The sequence below is a fragment of the Bicyclus anynana genome, chromosome 1 (assembly GCF_947172395.1).
Source record: "Bicyclus anynana chromosome 1, ilBicAnyn1.1, whole genome shotgun sequence".
In the NCBI taxonomy this organism is placed as follows: Eukaryota; Metazoa; Arthropoda; class Insecta; order Lepidoptera; family Nymphalidae; genus Bicyclus; species Bicyclus anynana.
Window position 1 is genome coordinate 11570353 of NC_069083.1, and position 21823 is coordinate 11592175.

The 21823-nt window shown below is 32.4% G+C and overlaps 1 protein-coding gene across 2 annotated transcripts in view; it reads right to left on the reverse strand.

Annotated features, from left to right (window-relative positions):
- Positions 1-1204: 1204 nt before the first annotated feature.
- The window catches only part of LOC112056313 (monocarboxylate transporter 12), a 29537-nt gene continuing 8918 nt past the window's right edge, over positions 1205-21823 (reverse strand). The window contains exons 1-8 of one of the 2 annotated variants that reach the window (XM_024096723.2): positions 16663-16827; positions 6614-6792; positions 5937-6207; positions 5650-5852; positions 4827-5112; positions 4387-4553; positions 3490-3655; positions 1205-1931 (exon numbers count right to left, since the gene is read on the reverse strand). In XM_024096723.2, the coding sequence (XP_023952491.2) occupies positions 1582-1931; positions 3490-3655; positions 4387-4553; positions 4827-5112; positions 5650-5852; positions 5937-6207; positions 6614-6739 (1569 nt within the window). In that variant the 5' untranslated portion in view covers positions 6740-6792; positions 16663-16827 and the 3' untranslated portion in view covers positions 1205-1581. Of the gene's footprint in view, positions 1932-3489; positions 3656-4386; positions 4554-4826; positions 5113-5649; positions 5853-5936; positions 6208-6613; positions 6793-16662; positions 16828-21823 lie in introns of those variants that run through there. The other variant, XM_052883376.1, reaches the window with a different exon arrangement.

Consider the following 21823-nt stretch of genomic DNA (forward strand, 5'->3'; position numbering starts at 1 on the left):
CAGCAGTCTATCTTTACAATATAATGTTTGTATTAAATTTCCTACAACACCTCTGATCCTATTCTGCCGACTGATCGCAGACAAAAAAGAGATGCCTGTATGTAGGTTTGAAACTTTCTATTATTTGTTCATCAATGTCCAGAATCCAGGTAAAGCCTACCTGGTGCATTATGAGTACTATAATGACGAGCATTCACTCGGCTCGCGGCGGTCAATTGTACTTGCGGCAAGGGGGCGCTACCATCGGAGAGGTGATAACAGCTGACATCCGACAAGGAAAGACGAGTGCTTCTATATGTCTTGTGGAATGTTAACACTTATCAAACAGACGTGCAAGTCTACCCATTGAGGACGTCCTGGGAAGTACGACCACGTTCATTTCTGATCCGTAACATATAGCTAATTACAGGCAGGCGTACACATTTTTTTATAATATTTATATTTTCTATTACATTCATCATGATCATCAACCCATATACGGCTCACTGCTGAGCTCGAGTCTCCTCTCAGAATGAGAAGGATTAGGCCATTAGTCCACTACGTTGGCCCAATGCGGATCGGCAGACTTCACACACGCAGAGAATTAAACTCTGGTCTGCAGCTTTCCTCACGATGTTTTCCATCACCGTTTGAGACACGTGATATTTAATTTCTTAAAATACATACAACTGAAAAGTTGGAGTTGCAAGCCCCGGACCGGATTCGAACCTTCCGGAATCGGAGGCAGAGGTCATATCCACTGAGCTATCAGAGCTCAGCTTTTATGATATAGTTTGTTTTTATTCCGTGTTGAGGTATAAAGCACCTACGAGTACATCCATATGCCAGTCAGCGGCGTGCGTGCAGCGATCCAGCGTCCGCATCTGAATTAAACATGAGATTTCTGAACTGATCGTTCCGTAAACTCCTATAAACTGTAATACGGTGCTCTTATTTTTATGAGAACACACAATTCCGTTGCACAGATTTTTACGAAGCAAACCCCAGTTTAGGTACCAATGTTATTCAAAATAGGTATTAGAACTGTGTACAAATTTACATACCCCTTTGCGAGAGTTTTACAAATGTTTTCCTAGCTTTCCTATTTTAGAAGAAACTTACCATTCTTATTTTCAGGCGTTAGAGAAACAAGGAAATAAAATGATTAAAGATTACTTTATAATGAAGAAAATGATTGTGTACAAAATAAAAAAGTTGATTAATGTAATTCAATTAATATTTTATTAGACTAGAGATTATAATATATTAAATTTACTAAATAAATTATTAAAGAATCTTCACATAATTATTATAACACTGTTTTGTCCAGTCTTAACGTTTGTATTTTGAATGATAAAATTGGTGTGATAAGCTTAGTCGTACCAAATGATATGATGCTCGTACGTAGCTTTATTTAGATAATTTACATTCATTTCACTCATTTAATCTCACAGCCAATAAGCCTAGACCTTAACATACAATACAACTCCATTATGTTATATATCACAGGAAAATCTGTGCGGATCTAAACCCCGTTCAATAGTATTGGTAAACTCAATGAGTAAGTAATCACTGCATTTAAAAAAAAACAATACTTTACTGTTATGATATAGCTTGTTCGATCTTTTTTCTTTTCTCCCTTTTCTCTTGGTAGTATAAATATAACATGTCCGGTATCCACATAGCCAAAAAGACAACCAAGAATAAATTCTGCGCCGTAATACAGATGATGTAACTGTCAGTGTAATCTCTGATCCACCCGAGGAAGAGTCCCGCTGGTGGTACAATGATGCCTATGCTCAACATCCCCAAACCAACGGCAGATGGTACTTGGTCCATTCTACACTGATCGGAAATAGCGATGTTCCTGGCAACGATTACCATACTCCTTCCAAATCCATATAGAGCTGACATAGCCAGGAGCACGTAAACATCGGTTTGATACGCCAAAACTAAAATAAAAATCGTGATTAAATGCTATTAAGAAGAGTCATGTAAGAATAATCCTACTAATATAATAAACGCGAAAGTTTGTATGGATGTTTGTTACTCTTTAACGCCGCTACTACTGAAGCGATTTGACTGAAATTTGGAATGGAAATAGATTTTACTCTGGATTGACACATAGGCTACTTTTTATCCCGAAAAAATCCACGGTTTCCCGAGATTTGCGAAAACTGATGATTTTGATGATATGAATGTTTGTTACTCTTTCACACCTCGACTTCTGAACCGAATTAGCTGAAATTTGGTATTAAGATATATTATAGCCTGGATTAACACATAGGCTACTTTTAATCCCAGACAAATCCATGGTTCCCGAGGGATTTGTGAAAAACTAAACTCCACGCGGACGAAGTCGCGGGCGTCCGCTAGTAGATAATATAATAAAAATCATTCATAATAATATAATAAAAATCATAGATAAATAATAGAATTTTTTGATCATATCTCAATAACGATGAACGATAGGTAAAATATGTTACGAGACTCAAAATAGTCGAGTCATAATTTTCATAACTCTTTTTTTTATTCTCTATAAGTTAGCCCTTGACTACAATCTCACCTGATGGTAAGTGATGATGCGATCTAAGATAGAAGCGAGCTAACTTGTCAGGAGTAGTATGAAATCCACACTCCTTTCGGTTTCTACACGACATCGTACCGGAACGCTAAATCGCTTGGCAGTACATCTTTGTCGGTAGGGTGGTAACTAGCCACGGCCGAAGCCTTCCACCAGCCAAAATCCATCCAACTGAATTCAACCCCTTTTCAAGATGGCGGAAAATGCACATAAGAAATATTGGTCGAGAATTTGAAGTTAAGCTTTTCTAGGCTCATATCCAAAATTTAGCTTTCATGGTTCATTTGCATTTCCAAATATATATAATGTCTAAGTTCTATAATAAGTCATTTACACGTACATCAATTACTCTCTGGAATGGTCTTCCTTATGAAATACGTAATTCAAAGACACTGGCAACTTTTAAAAGTCGTTTATTCAAATATTACCTGTATAGTTGTAATTCGTAGTTTCTTTATAATTATTACTCAGGTATATTTATGTTTATATATATATTTATTTATTTATTTTATTATATATTATGTATATTTTATATTTATACATGTAGTATATATAAATATACTATTTTTATTATTATATATATATTTTTTTTTTGTTGCACTATCCCGCATTTAATTACATTAAATCCTTTATCCAAAGGTTGTCTGGTAGATATTGCTATAAGCAATAAGACCGCCTTTGCACATACTTGTTTTCTATGTTTTGCTTTGTTTTCTTTGTTATTGTTTTTGTTTTGTGCAATAAAGTATAAATAAATATAAAATAAAAAAAATAAATGTCTAGTAAAGTAATAAGTAAAGTGAAAAATATACATTTAGTAGGACAGCATAGTAAAGAGTTATCTTTCGATTAGTCAATGTAAACTAACACTGATTTAGCTGATAAGGCTGTGGTGCTATCTATAAATAATAATTAGGAATACTTACTTTGTCGTACTACTATCAGCCATATGCTGGTCATGATTAGCATCGTTCTGGCTTTAATGTGATATTTATCTTGAAACATTGGCAATGTAAGTCTGCCGACAATATCAGCTAAAGCAACAGCGGACATGCAATTCGCCGTTTGCTGTTTATCCAAAAATACTTTTTTCTGAAATTGTTATTATAATATTACTTATCGTTCATCACATTATATTAATCTATTACGTTATATAAGTATTTATATGTAGTATAAAATTGTATATTAATATTATAATATCAACTATCTTAACACCCATAGCATAAGCTACTTTGTATGCTTACTTTGGGGCTAGATAGTGATGTGTATTGTTCAAGTATAATTATTATTATTTATTATCTAGCCTTATATTATAAAGAGGGAAGATTTGTATTTTGGTATACGAATATACTCAAAAACTGGAGAGCAGATGAACCTACATTATCAGGGAGTAACGTAGACTGTATTATTTTTATCCCCGTATTCCCACGGGAATGAGTATAATAAATAAGCTAAGCAAAACAAGAACAGGCAGACAACTTTTTTTAAAGAAATATAATTAAATCTAGTGTTATTTTACTCTAATTTTGTCAAACTGGCTTTTTTGGCTAGTTTATGTTCAATAAATATAATTAGTTTCAAAACTTTCTTTATTTCTATACAAACTAATAAACGACCAGCGGATTCCAATGCGTTAATGCCATTCCCATATATTATAAAATATAGCCTACGACACTCGCAAAAAACGACTTTATATAGGTAAAATAGTTACGTTTATCCCGACATTTCCAAGAGAACGGGATAAACGGTATTTCTCCAGCGATTATTCCTACATCCAACAGTATAAGAAAAATACAGATTTAAGACTTTTCTTAATAACATACCTGTAGGAACAAAGGATACAACATGCTGAAGTTTTGAATTGACACTACTGTTATTGCAGTGCCCACGATCACATTTATAAAACGAGGACTGGACAAAAGAGATATGTCGAATAAGTCATATATTTTTCTAAACATCGTCTTCTTTGGAGTTGGTACTACGTAGTTTCCTAAAATGCATTAAAACATTTATTGTAATCATTGAAAAGTCACAAAAAAGGCAGGCGTCCATAGATCCGCATCGTACGTATCGGATGCATCGCATCAAACGGATTTTAGTATTCTTTGTATAGAAAGTAATACAAGTGCGTCCACTGATCCACATTGTACGGATCGCATCGCACGGATTTTATCTACCGTAAAGTTAAAAAATCCGTTTCATGCCATGCTATGTATGGAGCGAAAAATATTAATTTATTAAACATAGTTAAAATAGTTATTACCATTTAGTTTTTCGATTGATTTCCCATTGGAATGCACTTGTAGTTCTTTGTTACTTTGTGATAATGATTTCTTTGGTGATTCAGCTCCAATCTCTGAACAAAGTGTTGGTTCTGTAGCACGTCTTGTTCCTTTGAATGTAACGTTACCGTTAGCATTATGGTCTTTAGTTTTAGGTGCATCTTTATTGCTATCCTCAAGTAGATGCATCTTTTCGTCAACTTCAACTTCTTCTTCAACTTTCTTCATATGCCATTCCACAGGTTGTAACAAAAGTGTCCCGCATATCTACAAATAAAAAATTGAAAGTTAACCAATCGCATTAATATTATAAAATTAACAGATATTTGAAAATATCTAAAAAAAAAGTAAAAGGTATTTTATTAAACACAGATTTATTAAAAAATAGCGAACGTCCACGACTTGGTCCGCCCTTAGATCTCTTAAATCCAGCCCTTACAGTAGTATCGCTGTACAAATGGAGTAACTTCTCCCGTTTTCCCAACGTTTCCCTTCACTTCACTGCTGCTATTGATGGTAACGTGATGAAAAGTATACTAAAACCTTCCCAGGAGTATGAAGAATAGTTGTACCAAGGTTTGTTAAAATCCAATGAGTAGTTTTTGTCTCTATAACGAACATACAGGCAGACAAAAATTTTACTGATTGCATTTTTGGGATTAGTATCGATCACTAATCACCCCCTGATAGTTATTTTTGAAATATATTTCATATACAGAATTGACCTCTCTACATAATTATTATAATTATAAGTATAGATAAATAAATAAATATTACAAAAATATATATAAGTTCTATAATTACCCCATGTAAACTTAAAGCTGCTAATAGTAGACACGCTCCTTTAAATCCAAAATTTTCCAAAAGATATCGCACTACGTGTGGCATTAGAGTCTGTCCAACACCTGTTCCCGCCATAGCGAGACCAACGGCTAGACTTTTCCGCTCTTTGAAATAGCCGTTGATAGACACAAATGAAGCGTTCTGAATAAAACCCAGGCCAAGACCTGTAAAATGCTAAGAAAGTTAAAAATATTTTAATCTATACTTTTTTAAGACTCATTCATATAAAAAACTATATACTACAGTACCTAATAAAATGCCGTAGGTCAAAACTAAATGCCATATATTTGTAGAGAATCCACTGAACAATATGCCAACTGAACAACAAACTGCGCCTGTTACTGATACGAATCTGGGACTTGACAATTTGACTACTGCGCCAGCTATCGGTCCACCTAAATTGGAGACGAATAACATTGTACTTAAAACAAGCGCTGCTCCTTGCGTTGCATATCCCATTGCTTCCAATGCATCTCCGTATAAAAAAGTACATAATGATAACATGGATTGATTAAATATCTAAAACAAAAAAAAATCATTTGTTATAAAATAAAATAAATATAATTAAATACACAACAGAATTCAATATAACATATCTCAAGACGAGTATTTGTAGAAAAATCAATATCTAATAAGGAAAACAATAAAGCAGAAAGCAAATGAAAATCATCATAACTAAATGTTTGATCATATATCTTTTGAAGAATTCAATCCTATTCATATTATATTATTCAATTCTAGTTGTGAAATTACAAATATGCCAATTGAACTTCAAAGAAGTACCTTTATTTATATATATAGTAAGTTTATCATGATTATCGTTAAATTGTTTATTTTGATAATTATAATTATCTATCAATTGGAGTTTCCCTTTTTCTAATGAGAGGTTTATTCAAAAAAATTCAAGAGCATAATAATTACTTACATTTGTAAGGGCGGTTCCTAATAAAACCATCCAACCCCATCCTCCATCAGGTGGTACAAGTTTTATCCTTTTCTTCATTTTCTTATCCGTCTGCGGTATTAACGCAAAAGAATTTGTTTTGGACATCTTGTTCTCTATGTATTATATATTATTACGTCATGAATTATCCCTAATTTAAACTGTAACAAAAGAGACAATTTATTTTTATAAGTCAATTTATTTGTATAAGTAACTATTTCTACATAATCAACCCATTTTTTTTTTTTTTTTATTCTTTACAAGTTAGCCCTTGACTACAATCTCACCTGATGCTAAGTGATGATGCAGTCTAAGATGGAAGTGGGCTAACTTGTTAGGAGAAGGATGAAAATCCACACCCCTTTCGGTTTCTACACGGCATCGTACCGGAACGCTAAATCGCTTGGCGGTACGTCTTTGCCGGTAGGGTGGTAACTAGCCACGGCCGAAGCCTCCCACCAGCCAGACCTGGACAAATTAAGAAAATCTCAATCTGTCCAGCCGGGATCGAACCCAGGACCTCCGTCTTGTATATCCACCGCGCATACCACTGCGCCACGGAGGCCGTCAAAAACAAAAGAACAAAATGCAATTGTGACGAAATTTTTGGAAATAATGTGCTAATGTTTTACATTTCTAGAATTCTTATCAAACAAACAAGTTCTTAAGCTAGATGTACAACCTTGCCCAGTACATTTTTTTTATAAGTGACCGTTAAAAGTACATACCAAACGAACGTTTTTTGGAAAAAAATTACTTTGCAGTAGAAAAAGCTAAACTTTCATTACTTGAAACAACTATTAAAAAAAATTAAGTATAAAATCAACGTTTACAAGTAAAGGTGCAAAATTTTACTAACTACAAGTATGTGTGTTCTCCAATTAATGCATTATTTACAGGCGTATCAGTGTGTATGAAGAACTAGCAATCTTCTCTAGGTTTTTATGATCAATTTCAGAACAGGCCAAGTGCGTGTCGGACCACGTGCAGTATAGGGTTCCGTAAATAAGCACTTCAAACCCTTTTATTGCAAAAATACCCAAAGCGTGTACTATGACTAACACGCACTATGGAATTGACGAGAAAAAATCATCCTCACTTTACATGTAGGGAAGAAAACTTAAGAATGTTTCTTTTTTATTTCATTTTTGCTAAATTTCAACTTTATAGTTCTAACATACTCTGAGTTATCTTACTAACAGCTTTATCTGTTTAATTAACAACGGGATTAGTATGCAATTTTCGAGTTCCAACGTTTTACTTTTTTTAAGTTGGTCGACTGTAACTCTTTATATATTAGCAATTGCTAACTAGCTGTAGGTACTTCGAAAAATCGTGTTTTTAGACCCTCTATATGAAACAACACCATGGGATATAAAATAATGATACGCCACTTTAGATACATGTAGAAGAAGTACCCTTAATAATATTTTTTATTTTACTACTTTGTCGATATGTTCACACCAGCGCCGGACCGAGGTAAATTTTAGAATGGAGCGAGATCCAATTATGGCGCCTTTCCTGTTTGCTCCTAACATTATATACTAGGGACGTTTGAAAAGTTCGTAGCCTAACGTATATCGGAATGTCATACATTTTTAACCGACTTCAATAAAAGGAGGAGGTTTCTCAATTCGACCGTTCGATTTCGATTCGATTCAAGCCGTTTCATCAATCATAAAGATTTTAACTGGATTTTCAGATAGTTCTTGCAGATACGGCTTTAATTAACACAGCACTAACTTGGTACCGCCTTTAAACTGATCAGAAGGTAGCACATACGATGTTATGTTTCGCTTTTAATTGAATGGAAACTTTTTTATGATTTTAAGGTCGGTTGTTCTTTTTTATTATTTTTTTTTAAATTACCCTCATGTTAAAGCTACATTATTCAATGTATATTAATAGAATAAAATTTTATGCATTCATTTGCATTCGTTACGTTCCCCACGCGATTCCGTCAAACATTAAATCAAATTTTTTAACATGAAAAAAAATCGAGTATCTAACCTTAATAATAAACTTAATCACTGCAATGAAGAACTTGAAGAAGAAAGGTTTAGCAAAAAAAAACATTTATGAAGTCATGTTAAAAACTGAAGGTGAATTAGGGCCCTCGTATATATCGTGAACTTTATTCGGCCTTTGGCCGGTGTAGAATAAAGTTCGCGCGTTTTTTGCGCTTGGGTAAAATGCCCAGCCATAGTCACAGACAGAAGCCCTATTACAAACCCCCGACCAAAGGCCGGTGTAGAATAAAGTTCGCGTTTAATTCCGTAGGTTGGTAAATACGTGTACCTGTTTTAAGTTACATTTGAAGTTAAAAAAATAAAAGTTTTGTAGCATACCATAATATGTAGCAGAAAGAAGTTAAAACATGGCGTAGTAAAAAATAAATATATAAATTATTTTTTTTCGTTATAGACATAATAATGACATAATATTATGATTAACAGATAAAATATTTATTACCACGACCACAGAATATTAAACAAAATTTTTGTGGAATTTAATATACTACCGGGGATATATCACATTAGCACTCTTAGCTCATGCTGCCAATCTTGCATTTTTTAATATATTATGTATTTAATTAATCAAACTTAGTCATATTTTTATAACTAACTAGATATTTTAAGCACATAACAATTGTAGAGTACAATAGCAACCTTCGATACTATTATAATACCATATTACTTGTACATGCATAATAACGCACTTAATATAATCTATGGTTGTCTTAACCATAAGCATTTTAATATAATAATATATGAGGATTATGTTTTTACAATTTTTAAAATTAGCTGGAAACATTTAAGTAAGGATTTCTGTAAACAAACTTGGGGATTAAGAAGCAGTTAAGATTAGTTATAATCATGACTAAGCTAAATATCAAAATACGTTTCAGATTACCTACTACTCATGATGATAAAACTATAAAATTGTAATCTTGAGCAACGACTTGATGCATTTAAGTATGTTGTAATTTATGAAATATTTAATTACGTTTCGAAAATTTTATCACGACCATGTATATATACCATTCCTGATAAATCTAACATAATATTTCGTTTTTTTTTTACAGGAAACGACCCAGGATTCGAATAGCAGACCTCATGCAGAAGTAACTGGGGCTAACTATTGGATTAACTATGGGATAATATCCGGGACCAATGGCTTAATGTATATACTCGTAGTAAGAGTACTATACTACCTCGGAGAGCAAAGGCACGGGGGTGTAATATCACCAACTACCAAAATCCAAGCTTAAAATTTTTTACTGAAAATTTTATAACTCTTATCTGGGTCGTTTTATGAAGTTTTATTTAAGCTTTTCTTCGAACCCTGGACCTCGTGCAAAGGTAATTAGATCTTACTACTGAGCCAAGGCAGAGCCAATGATATACCTTTAATAATTATATTGTGATACAAAGCAAATATATTAATAATCTCTAAAAAAGTCTTATTGCACAACAAATATATTGTTCCCTCCCAATACGTCAATGATTAGCACTCCCACGTAACAAGAATAACTTCTAGGAAAAATCTTTCAATAATTCCATAGCAACCAGTTAAGACTAAACCATGAATATTATTTATACACGAAAAATTTGATTATTTACACACGAAAAATTTGATTTGAATGAGAATCATTCACCAGAGTATATTAATTATAACACAACAAAATTATAATTAAATCAAGCTGACATAATAAAAAAAAAATTGATATTTAAGCATAATTATTACTAATAACTATTAAAATATTTTGGATAAAACGTGTTTAGGCATTGGGTTAAAAAAATAACTACTCGTAACACAGTGACGTAGCAATGACGAAACGCGCAATGCGAGGTCAGTGTCACGACTAAAAATAATATTATGAATTCAACTTCAGTACATATACCACGAACGAGAGCCAGCGTTAGCCAGACATACATCTTTTTATGAATGATGTATGTGTATGTGTAGGTGTATGTGATATGACCATGCTTCTACCATAGGTAGGTATAAGGTATCTAATGGGGATGATGACAGTTTTTTTTTAAATATATATAATTAAAAATTTTGCTATTAACAAAACAATTTTGTTTATGTAACAGGGTGTCTGCAATTATTACCTTCGGAGCTACAGAGATTTATATTTGCGACGGATTGCTAAAAAACGCTCCATCCTAAATAGCACAAAAGAATGACGTCGATTCGTGATCGTCGTCTGACTTTTGTGGGCGTTCAAACAAAATTACAAATATTTTTAATTGTACGTATAAGTTTATAAATCATGGTATAAAAAATGACACATTTATAGAAAGGAAGCAAAAAAAAATATGATTTTTCATTTAATTACGTAAGAAACCTTTTGAAAATTTTTATAATCTTATTTATTTTCCAAACATCCCGACAACCTTCATCGGTTATGTATTGATTAGTTAATATTGACTATATTTACCCGGATGTCTCACAAAAACCTATTTAAACCTAGTCTTCATCCCCATTGTGTAGGTTGGATTGTTGACTTTGTAAAGCAGGATTCAAGGTTCAAACTCTCGACCATAGTCTTAAAGTTTAAAGCTTGTTTTTTCGCTATCGCAGTCTCTTAGTAAAATATGAGTAACGCATGAGTAGTTGTCAGTTTTAATGTATTATGACAAATTATAGAATTAGCTTGACGTTATCCTAAAATTATTGATATGATAAATCCTCTTATTTACATATTGAAAATGTCACAGTATTAAATAAGTATTTTTATAACACATTTGCTAGTAAAGTATCGCATATTTCACCAATTTCAATATCGTAATGTATTTCATTACGCACATGTGCCGTAATGTAAAGTAAAATGCACAAAACCTTTATCATCCGTCTAAAAACGAACGGTACTTTTTTAAATCCTGGTAAAGAGTTTTTATATCAGAAAAGTGCTCAACATTTTATGCATAAAATTAACTTTATAAGATAAAAAATAAAATATAATATAAGTCTTCATCTGTGCAAAAATGACAAGCGTATCAAAATTTCATCTTATGGAAAACTATCTTATGGAAAACAGGCAAAGATGCAAATAAATTTTCAAAAAGTGTGTTAAAAGTGTTTTTCCTCACATAACCTTGAACTTTTTCCTTCAAAAACGAAAGTTTAAAATTTTTATACAAATGGTGTGCAATCAAAATTATTTATAGACCATTCTATTCTTCCATAGTAAGAAGTGATTTACCAATACACGATATTAGAAAAAATAACAAAATGTTATCACAGATAATAGTTGGTATGAAGTATTTTATCAATAATAATTGATTATATCCTTATCTTATGTAGTTACATCCTTGTTCGAGTGGAAATTATCAACAGTTTTGTTATTTCACACAACCAACTATAAAACACGAGTAGCGAGAAAGGGATTTTTATGCAATGTATGAAATTTCAACAGTAAACGGGCTTGTATGCTAAATTATAACGTTTGCAATCGATCGCTATTTCATAAAATTCTCAGTAGTATGAAAGCGGAAAAAATATATGAAGATCGTCATAATGTTTAGTAAGAGTACTCTCTATAATCTTTACTTATATAATATAGTATATGGTATTCTATATATTATATATGTCTTATATATTATAGTATATGGTATATATATACTTATATGTACCTAGTTACAAGTCACCCCGCTCTAGGAGCGGGCTATAACAGATTTTTGAAAAATTGACATAATAATTATCATAAACTAAATAATTAACAGTCAATTTCTTATTCTAGTAATGCTATATTTATATACAGCGGCTAGTTGATCTTAAAATCATAGTTGTCTGCGCAGGTACCATTTTAGCAAAATCTCGCAGTTTTATTTAAAAAAAACAGTTGTATTGTATTATTTTGATTGAAAGTTACTTGTACAATGTACACAATATCAAATACCATTCTTCTCACCTGTATCTTTCTTAAAATTGAATTATTACTAACTTCACAGTAGATATATAAATACATGTCTAAGAACTAAATACTTCGGTTGCGTATTGCGCGTTGCACATCTAAAACATCCAAAAATACTCTTAGTGTGTTACTGCCCATTCAAGGTCATAAAATAGTTAAATTTACTCATCGCTAGCATAGTATACTCCTAGTACTCGTTATAATAGCTCTCTCTTTCTATATAGTCGTTATTTATTTATTTATTTATTATCATTCAAGCAATACCATATGATTACATTATATAATATAAAATTCGCTTCAGTAGTAGCGGCGCTAAAGAGTTACAAACATCGAAACAAACAAACGTCCATACAAACTTTCACATTTATAATATTAGTAGAAATACATACCTAATTTATATATATTTTAAATAAATAAGTCTTTTTCTTTTTTAAGTAAATAGTGGCTAAAAACGATCTAGTGGAGTTACATAAAAGATGTTGCGGTTAGCAATTTGATATCATACAAATCATTAAGTTACAGTTTTGTATTTATATTTATTGCGGTTTACGATGTCACACATCCAGCGAGTGCTTCTGAATGAGCTTTCAGATATATAGTACTAGCAGACGCCTGCGACTTCGTTTGCGTGAATCTCTTTTTTTTCACAAATCCTTTGGTAACCATGGATTTTTATGGGATAAAAAGTAGCATGTAGTTTAAAAATAATTCGGCTCCAAAGTCCAATTTATTTTTATATCAAATATGACAGTGCGAGCCTGTTTAACATGGAAGGAAGTAATTGATTTTTTTACTTCTTTTGTTAAGAAGTTATTTTTCGATGGTTAAAACAAAAGGTAACCTTAACTGTAATCTTAATGGTAGAGCCTTCTTAGCGGTGAAAGGTGTCTTGCTGCTACCAAAATTAACCTTAATTTAACCTAACGGTCAAATTTTACGTCATTTTACAATATTGCGGGAATTATTATTAACCCACGACCTTTACGTATAGCCGACTCTTCTTGTTCAGTTTGTTTCTTGATATTATTTGAAATCAGAAACCTTTTGGAGTGGGGACGGAATAATTTATATTATTCAAACAATATTAATGCTATTTACAAAATAAATAATTAAAAAACAAAATAGTATTATGTGATATGTGTGATAGATGCAACAGTGACTCAGCCAAGTTCAAAAAATAATTCAAGGCCATGGACCGGCAGTATTTACATAATCTAGGTATTTTCCGCCATATATTGTGATCATCATTTGTGACCAATACACGATCAATTATAGTGGGTGCTGCAGAGACGTCAGAATAATTGGCTGCTTTCATCTCGGAAAAATCTATGGTTCCCGCGGGATTTGTGAAAAACTGAATTCTACTCGGACGAAGTCGCGGGCGTCCGCTAGTAGTTATATATTTTTCATAGCCCGACTCGAGCATCGAATCCGTTAATATTTCTTTTAAGTATATTTAAAAAAAAACTTGTGTAATGTATGAATACATACATTACACTATTTTTACGTGTATTTAGGAACTTGGCTCCACTATGTTTCGATCTTTTTTAAATGACTTTAATAAAGTGCATTTCATTATAATTGCTGTATTCAAAAACTTAAGTAATAAGTATGGTTTAGGATTAAAGTTACTTTTAAGATGCAAGCAGTGGCGTAGCGTGCCTAGAAGGGGCCCAGTATCAAAATTAGTTTGGGGGCCCAATAGACGAGCGGCAAATCCCGAAAAATGTCTTTTTAGTTTTTGGTTTACCTAACATCTCTCACCACAAAGTATAATTTTTTTGTAACTTTTGTAATTTTTTACGTTTTTTTTTCCGGAAAGCCTCACCAGATTGAGTAATATTGTAGATACAGACTACAGGGCCCCATATCATTGATACGGCTGATTTGGCGGTAGCTACGCCCCTGGATGCAAGTACATATCTATATCAGATTTTTAGGAAAGGTTTAAGTCTGTTATGATTAAAAATAGTATTGCTTTTATAGTTATGCTTAGTTTTAATCATAATTTTCTTAATAAGCTGCAATCCTATACATTTTTCTTTAGTTTGAGTAATCCAGTTGACTTGTTCACACTTCAATTTTATTGTTATAATAAAATTTATATGGACAATATATTTTTATTTTTGTCAATAAATTATTTGGAATTGTTATCGCTTAATAAACGTTCGTATCGCAATGTATCGTGAGAGAACTAATGTAAACTGTAAACAATTGATTCATTACATCATACATTACTACGTATGGTATATCGAATATAATACATACGACGATGAACTCTCTGGCACAGTTGTATTAATATTACTGAATGGATCAGGGTTCGATTACTATCTCGGGTCAATTTCGTAATTCACAATTTCTATATCTGTCTGATTTAGTTGTAGTCTTTGGCCTTGGTTAATTTAGCACCTATTTAGCAAAGACGTGCCGCTTACATACTTAGTGTGACTGTATATAATTCATCATCATTTACAACCCACATTCGACTCAATTTTGAGCACGAGTCTCCTCTCAGAATTAGATATGTTAGGCTATTATAGTCCACCACGCTGGCCCAATGCGGTTCGAAGATAATTCACATACGAATATAATTAAGAAGGTACTCAGGTATGCAGATTTCCTCGTGATCTTTTCTTCACCGTTTGAACCACGTGATATTTAATTTCTTAAAATTTGGAGGTGACTGTACAAGTTCAAAGAAACTATAACCACCCGTTCTAGACAAGCGTGCAGAGGTTTAAGAGAGAATAATCACTTATCGAATAAACATTCAAAAGATTAGTAGTAGTAGCGATTATTGTGACAGAGTTTGTCCGGGGAAGTACTACCGGCTTAGTTATTTCTGCGATCAAACAACAGCATTATTGTGTTCCGCTCCAAAGCACATAATTGCCAGTTGCCAATGTAATTTCAGGCACATCAGCAGGCTAGTTCACTAACTTTGACGTATGTTAGTGTACATGCACGAAATTCACCAACTAACTATTGTTAGTAATTCTTAAGTCAGGTGATTTCGTATTCACTGTTTATTTAATGCTAACTGTTTAAAACTGAGATTGTAGGTGAATATGTCACCCAGTGCCTACTGACAATCTTTCGTCGATATCATAGAGTAGACAGATGACATTACTTAGTTGACATTGTAATTTTTGTTAACAATGGACTTTATGGAATACTAAAAATGCGGTTGTTATTGGTTTAATGTTAATTATTTTAGAAAGCTAACTTCCGTCAAAGTTAGTGAATTGGCCGGCAGGTGGGCCGTCAATTGTTAGTATAAAAACGCTCACTAATTATTTACCTATCAATTAAAATTTGCAATGAACCTTGTTACCAGGCATAACATTTTAGCTTAAATAACATACTACGAAGATTAAAAGATTATAGCAAAAATTGTAGAATAATTAAAACTGACGTGTAGATAATAATTTAGATAGTACATAAAGTAGTCTATATTAAATAGATTAAAAAAGATAACGACCATGTGCTAATTAAAACACACCGATATGTGGTTAGGAATTATTTTTAGAATTCGAAAATTTTCCTTTAATGTAGGTAATAATAGTAGGGTTCAGTCGATAACCCTTGTTATCGAAGTGGGTGTGTTGCTTCGAGACAATATATTACAGTTTTGATTGTTATAGTTTAACTAGCTCTTTGCCGCGGTTTTTCTCATATGAATAAAGGTATGAAAAGTGTCATTTTTTCCCCTCTACTTCTTTGCCAAACCAGATTCGGTCAGCCGTACCTACTGGGGTTAGTTAAAAGTAATGAACTTAGTTAAAACACACTTAAATTACTTAAAGCCAAATTGAGAATGTTAAAGCCTTTTAGCAATTAATTTCTTATATCCTTAAGCTACTTAGTAACTTACAAAAAAAATGTTTTTTCTTAATTTTATATGTTAGTTTTAGTTATATATTTTCATCATTCTAAGTATACTGAAATCGGTTATTAATATAATAATAATTAAAAGTTTTAACTAGAGTTATAGCTAATCTAAATCATCTTAATATAAGTATATCATAATTATAAAAGATTTTACTGTCTACTAGCTTCTACAATATTAGTAAGTGTTGCCTACATTAAAAATAAATTAAATCCTTACGCAATGCCAATACAATGGCAATATTTTTCAACGGTGTCCAAAACAGCAACCCAGTTCAGTTCACCAGTACTATGTGCGAATTCCATTAAACCATTAAACACACATTGCTTTGTCCGCGTAAACGACCGCCCACTAGCGTCACACAAACATCAATGAATTGACACTATATCACTGTAATCGAACCGGACCAAGCGATAACATCACATGTTTTTCAGTACACACTCTTTAGTACTTGTATAGGTGTTTGAGTTGTAACTCGTAACTGACACAACTGTCTTAAACAGGGTGCTAATTAATAATTAGACCGACAGGTTTTTGTTAACACAAAAATACAGCCAATTAAGGTTTTCTTTTCTATTTCTCATATTGTACATATAGAGGTAAAGTTTGTAGTATTGTAGGGGGTAATATCTCGATGTACTAAACCCATTTTGAATATTCCTATATCACTAGAAAGCCTCATTATATATATAAAGCGTCATAGGCTATATTTTATCTCCGTATTTTCACGGGAACGGGAGATACGCGAGTGAATACGCGGGGTGTCGGCTAATTTAAGCAGCATAACGAATTGATCTCGTAATAACTGAGAGGTCTATTATGTTATTAAATAGGATACATCTAATAAATATTTTATACAATTTATAAAGTAGTTGAAATAACAGATTTTTTGTATTAGATTAAATAAGGATAAATTTATTGATTGAGGGAAAAAGTTGTTTAATTAATTTATTTAAAAGTAACATATTGTTTACATTGGTATTTCAAGAGGCGGCCAATTTTAAATGATGAAGTAGTTCAAATAAGACTAAGAAATAGATTGATTGTCAATATTTACGAATCAAAAACATGATATTATTATTGTAGTTGATATCTGTTCTGATGAAATAACTTGACGCAGACGCACTACAATCAAAGAATGTAACGAAGTGACTGATGTAAGAATAATAAGATCATTCGAATAACAGGTTCATGACACCGATACTGATGTAACAATACAGAATGTCTAGAAATCGTAAACTTCGCCGCGGGTTGACGACCTTTTTCACGTACTGCTGCAGTTAGCCTCACAAAAAATTAACCTAAGCTTAAGGTCATAGCTCATTAGAACTACTATGCCAACGTATTCCGCGCCTTGTGTAGTTTGTATGAGTAAGAGTCACTATGCCAACGTATTCCGCGCCTTGTGTGTTTTGTATGCTTTTTAAAGAACTGGTAGAACCTCGCTGCGTAGTTTCCATTCCTGTAGGAATACGTTTATAAAATATAGCTTATGCTGCTACCTGTTAATGGAGCTACTCGTATCTATTGGTGAAATAATTTTTCAAATCATCCAGTAGATCTGTAGCCAAGTCAACTGGCCTCGCTCGCAAGTTATCCACGTTTTCCAAACGTGGTTTATTCTTTGACGATCTTTCGACAGCGAATGGCTGATGAACGATAAGGTGACGGTCGAGTGCTGAGTGGCTATAATGACTCGTCATCTCATGTCACACATTTCTACAAACCAAATGGTGTCTAATTTTTTTATATTATTGAAAACTAATAATTTTAACAACTTCTCTTATATAACATTTTCTCTTCGCCTTGTATAAAATACAATATTTATGTTATAGCTGGAGAATGTACATTAGATTTCCCAGATGTTATCCACCGTAGAACAATTAAGAAATTGAAGCCGAAAGATCTACATGTAATAGTTATGACATGCTATAGAATAACAAATAGATAGAAATACTTAATAGTTACAAATAAAAATAGTTTTCTAAATAGAAAAATATTACATTATTCTTACTTATGACTTTGTGATTATAAAAAGTCGCATTTTGTTACGTTTCAACATAAAATCTTATTACATAAACATAGGAAGTAGAGCATAATCCCTCTCCAGCGTGGGATTCTGTTAATATACTTACATACTTGCGTAAAATTACGTCAAACATGTGTTTGTTTAATGATATTGTCTTAGGTCAATGTTGAATGATTGAATGAATTAAGGTTGCGTAGAATTCATATATCATAGTCATTGTCATAGTCTGCGGTTTCGTCTACGTAAATCCTGTGTGTATATAATGAATTTATTCAGAGCTATTTTCATTTTGAGACGTTTAGCTGTTGAGCCGTGACTGAGTAACAACCATCTGTATAATAGTTAGGTTGTAGGTAAACATTTTCTACGAAATTTTCTCATGTTTTAACAACCTTCTACAAAATATTAGTAAAATTAAAATGAAAAATATGTTAATATGTTCTGAAGTTACGGCATGACCTAAGCAAATAGGGTTTTTTAACTTGAATGACAGGAATACCAATTCATACTCGTATATCTATTGCCCTTTTATTATACACAATAATTGCAACGAATTACTTAATAAACAACGACTACCGAAGCTTTTAGCTTAGGCACCAAACTGCAAAGATGTAAAATTGGTAGAAAAATTCCTGCCTCCAATTTTTGTTCCGCTCTTGCTACCTTCATCAGTAATGAACCTGAAGATATTGTTTTAGCGTTAAATCTATGCAACTACTAGACGCATTTCAACTTTCTTTTTTACAGACATTTTCAACATTTTGATGAAATTGCAACCATAATACAAATATTCTAAATTCCACGCTTCACGCCCAATCGGATAAGTCTCTTTTTAACTCAGGATTCTTTTCACCGTTGTTGACTATACAAAAAAAAATCCTTTGGGTACAATTACACTATTAAAACTACAAAAGTTTGTTTATGACCTATCAACCGCTGATTTTGACGAAAACGATATTTGCACGTTTTGGAGGCGGACATAAGATTATTTTTATCTCAAATACTTTCTTCAGAGAGTTCCCTCGGGATCCTTAAAATAGCGATACCCACATGAAGCTCGGCCGTCTACTAATAAATTTTTATAAATTGAATCAAGTAAAAAAGGAAGAATATAACAAAATAGTTAATATATTGCGGTACCTGAATCTTTTATGGATTTTCAAGTATATCCTAAACAATTTTTATGATTAGGTACAAAACATATTCCCTGCCCATAAATTAAAACTCTATGTCAATAGTAATAAGATTCCATATAATTTCGCAAGCGTTTTCATAGATTATCTTGTTATCCATATTCTGCTAACGCGTGATAAGCGACTGATAATCACTATCACGACATTCGCAATTGTTAGTTTATCTCTCATCAAAAAGAAAAGTCAAAGACGGTCTTACCTTCACTTACAATCAAAGTAAAATACCTTACCTTCTTTTATAACCTTCGTAAACGATAAATGTAGATCAGGGATGGTCCGTGATCCACATTCATATAAATCTTTATTATTTTTAAATAATATAAAGCTGAAGAGTTTGTTTTATTGGTAAGTTGAACGCGGCTCATCTACTAGCTAATACTACGACCTATTTGCTTAGAGTTAAAAAAAAAAGTTTTTGTGTTGGACGGTTCATTTGTCAAGGAAGGTTATATAACATTTAAAACGTCGTAGCGTCACTTATTAAACGTTATAGGCCTAAAACGCTACGAAAAATAGGAGAAGAGTATCAATGTAGAATGAAGCAAAAACGGGTAAAATATTCTTTTTGAGAGTATCCATTGCGTACTCAGTGTAAACGGTTAAAGTTACGCAAAAAACTATGAAGGAATTGCAAACGAACCATGAACAAACTACGCGGTATAAGCCGCGGGCATCCGAAAGTGATATAGGTCTATATACTCTAGTCTATTATTTACAAACTATATATGTGTTGAGCATAGTTGCATTATGTGTCATCATTTAGATATACACACTAACAATCAATTTTCGTAATTGTGATAATAAATCATTATTTATTTGTACATCTTATTGTTAAATAGGGCCACAATCAACCAACGCTAATAATTTTATCTAAACTGACCGACATATTTTAATGTGACAACACATTGTTTATAAATACATGAAGAGAGAGAAACTTATACCGATATATAATATATCTCATACTTTTATCTGATACCTATATAGTCAGAATTTTCAAATACGAGTATCTGTTACATATACAACAAATAAAATTAAAACTTTAAATTGTTTTCTCATTCAAAATAGTCCTAAATAATAAAGTTTTACAAAGTAGACGCAAATGAAAAAAATATTAGCAACAAATTAAGAAGTTCAAACTTCTTTTTTCATTTATATGTAGTTGTATGTATTCATATGTTGTATGGAGTGTAAGTTTAAGCAAGGACGATTCTACAAAGCCTTTGAAATTTGGTGAACTCTTTGGAAGAACCGAGGGTTAAAAAAGACCCGAAGAACCTAAGAAGGTTAGAAAGTATTTAAAGATATATAAACAAAAATTCGGGTTAATGCGGAATCATAATATACATACTTAAATCAAAAATTAAACCCAACTGCACCTTGTGCATATTAAAATTGGTTTATTAGTTCCTCGCGGACAAATAGAATGACACGAAATATTTCTGAATTAGTACATAAAGATTGTAATGAAATGAGCTGTGATAGCCCAGTGGATAATAACACGTTGAAGGAAAAACATCGTGAGGAAACCTGCATACCTGAGAATTTTCTTAATTCTCTGCGTGTGTGAAGTCTGCCAATCCGCATTGGGCCAGCGTGGTGGACTATTAATTGGCCTAACCCCTCTCATTCTAAGCTGAGACTCGAGTTCAGCAGTGAGCTGAATATGGGTTGATGATGATGATGATGATGATGATGATGATGATGATAATGATGCTGACATAAAGATTTGTCATACCTATATTGTTATCGACTTTAAATGGATTTCTTAAATTTTCGCATTAGTAAACCACTCAGTGTACGAAATAGGAGTAACGAGTAGGTATACCTACGAGTAATACATCTCAGACAGCGTTTCAGATAAAGAGTAGTAAAGATAAAACGACGTAAACCAGGAAGTAAATTCAATTTACATTTTACCGAAGAGAAACACGATTTGCCAACTTAAAACAAATTCGATTTCGATTTCACCGCGCACTTAAACTAAACTAATTTACTCGTTCGACTGATAATTTCATGTTAACTTATCATAGTTAGTTTTAAACAACTTCAAAAAAAGGAGGTAATGCGACGCGTATGTTTTTCTTGTTTGTTACCTTATAATTTCATAATTTATTAACCAATATTATGAAAATTCTCTTTCGTTTGAAAGAGTATACTT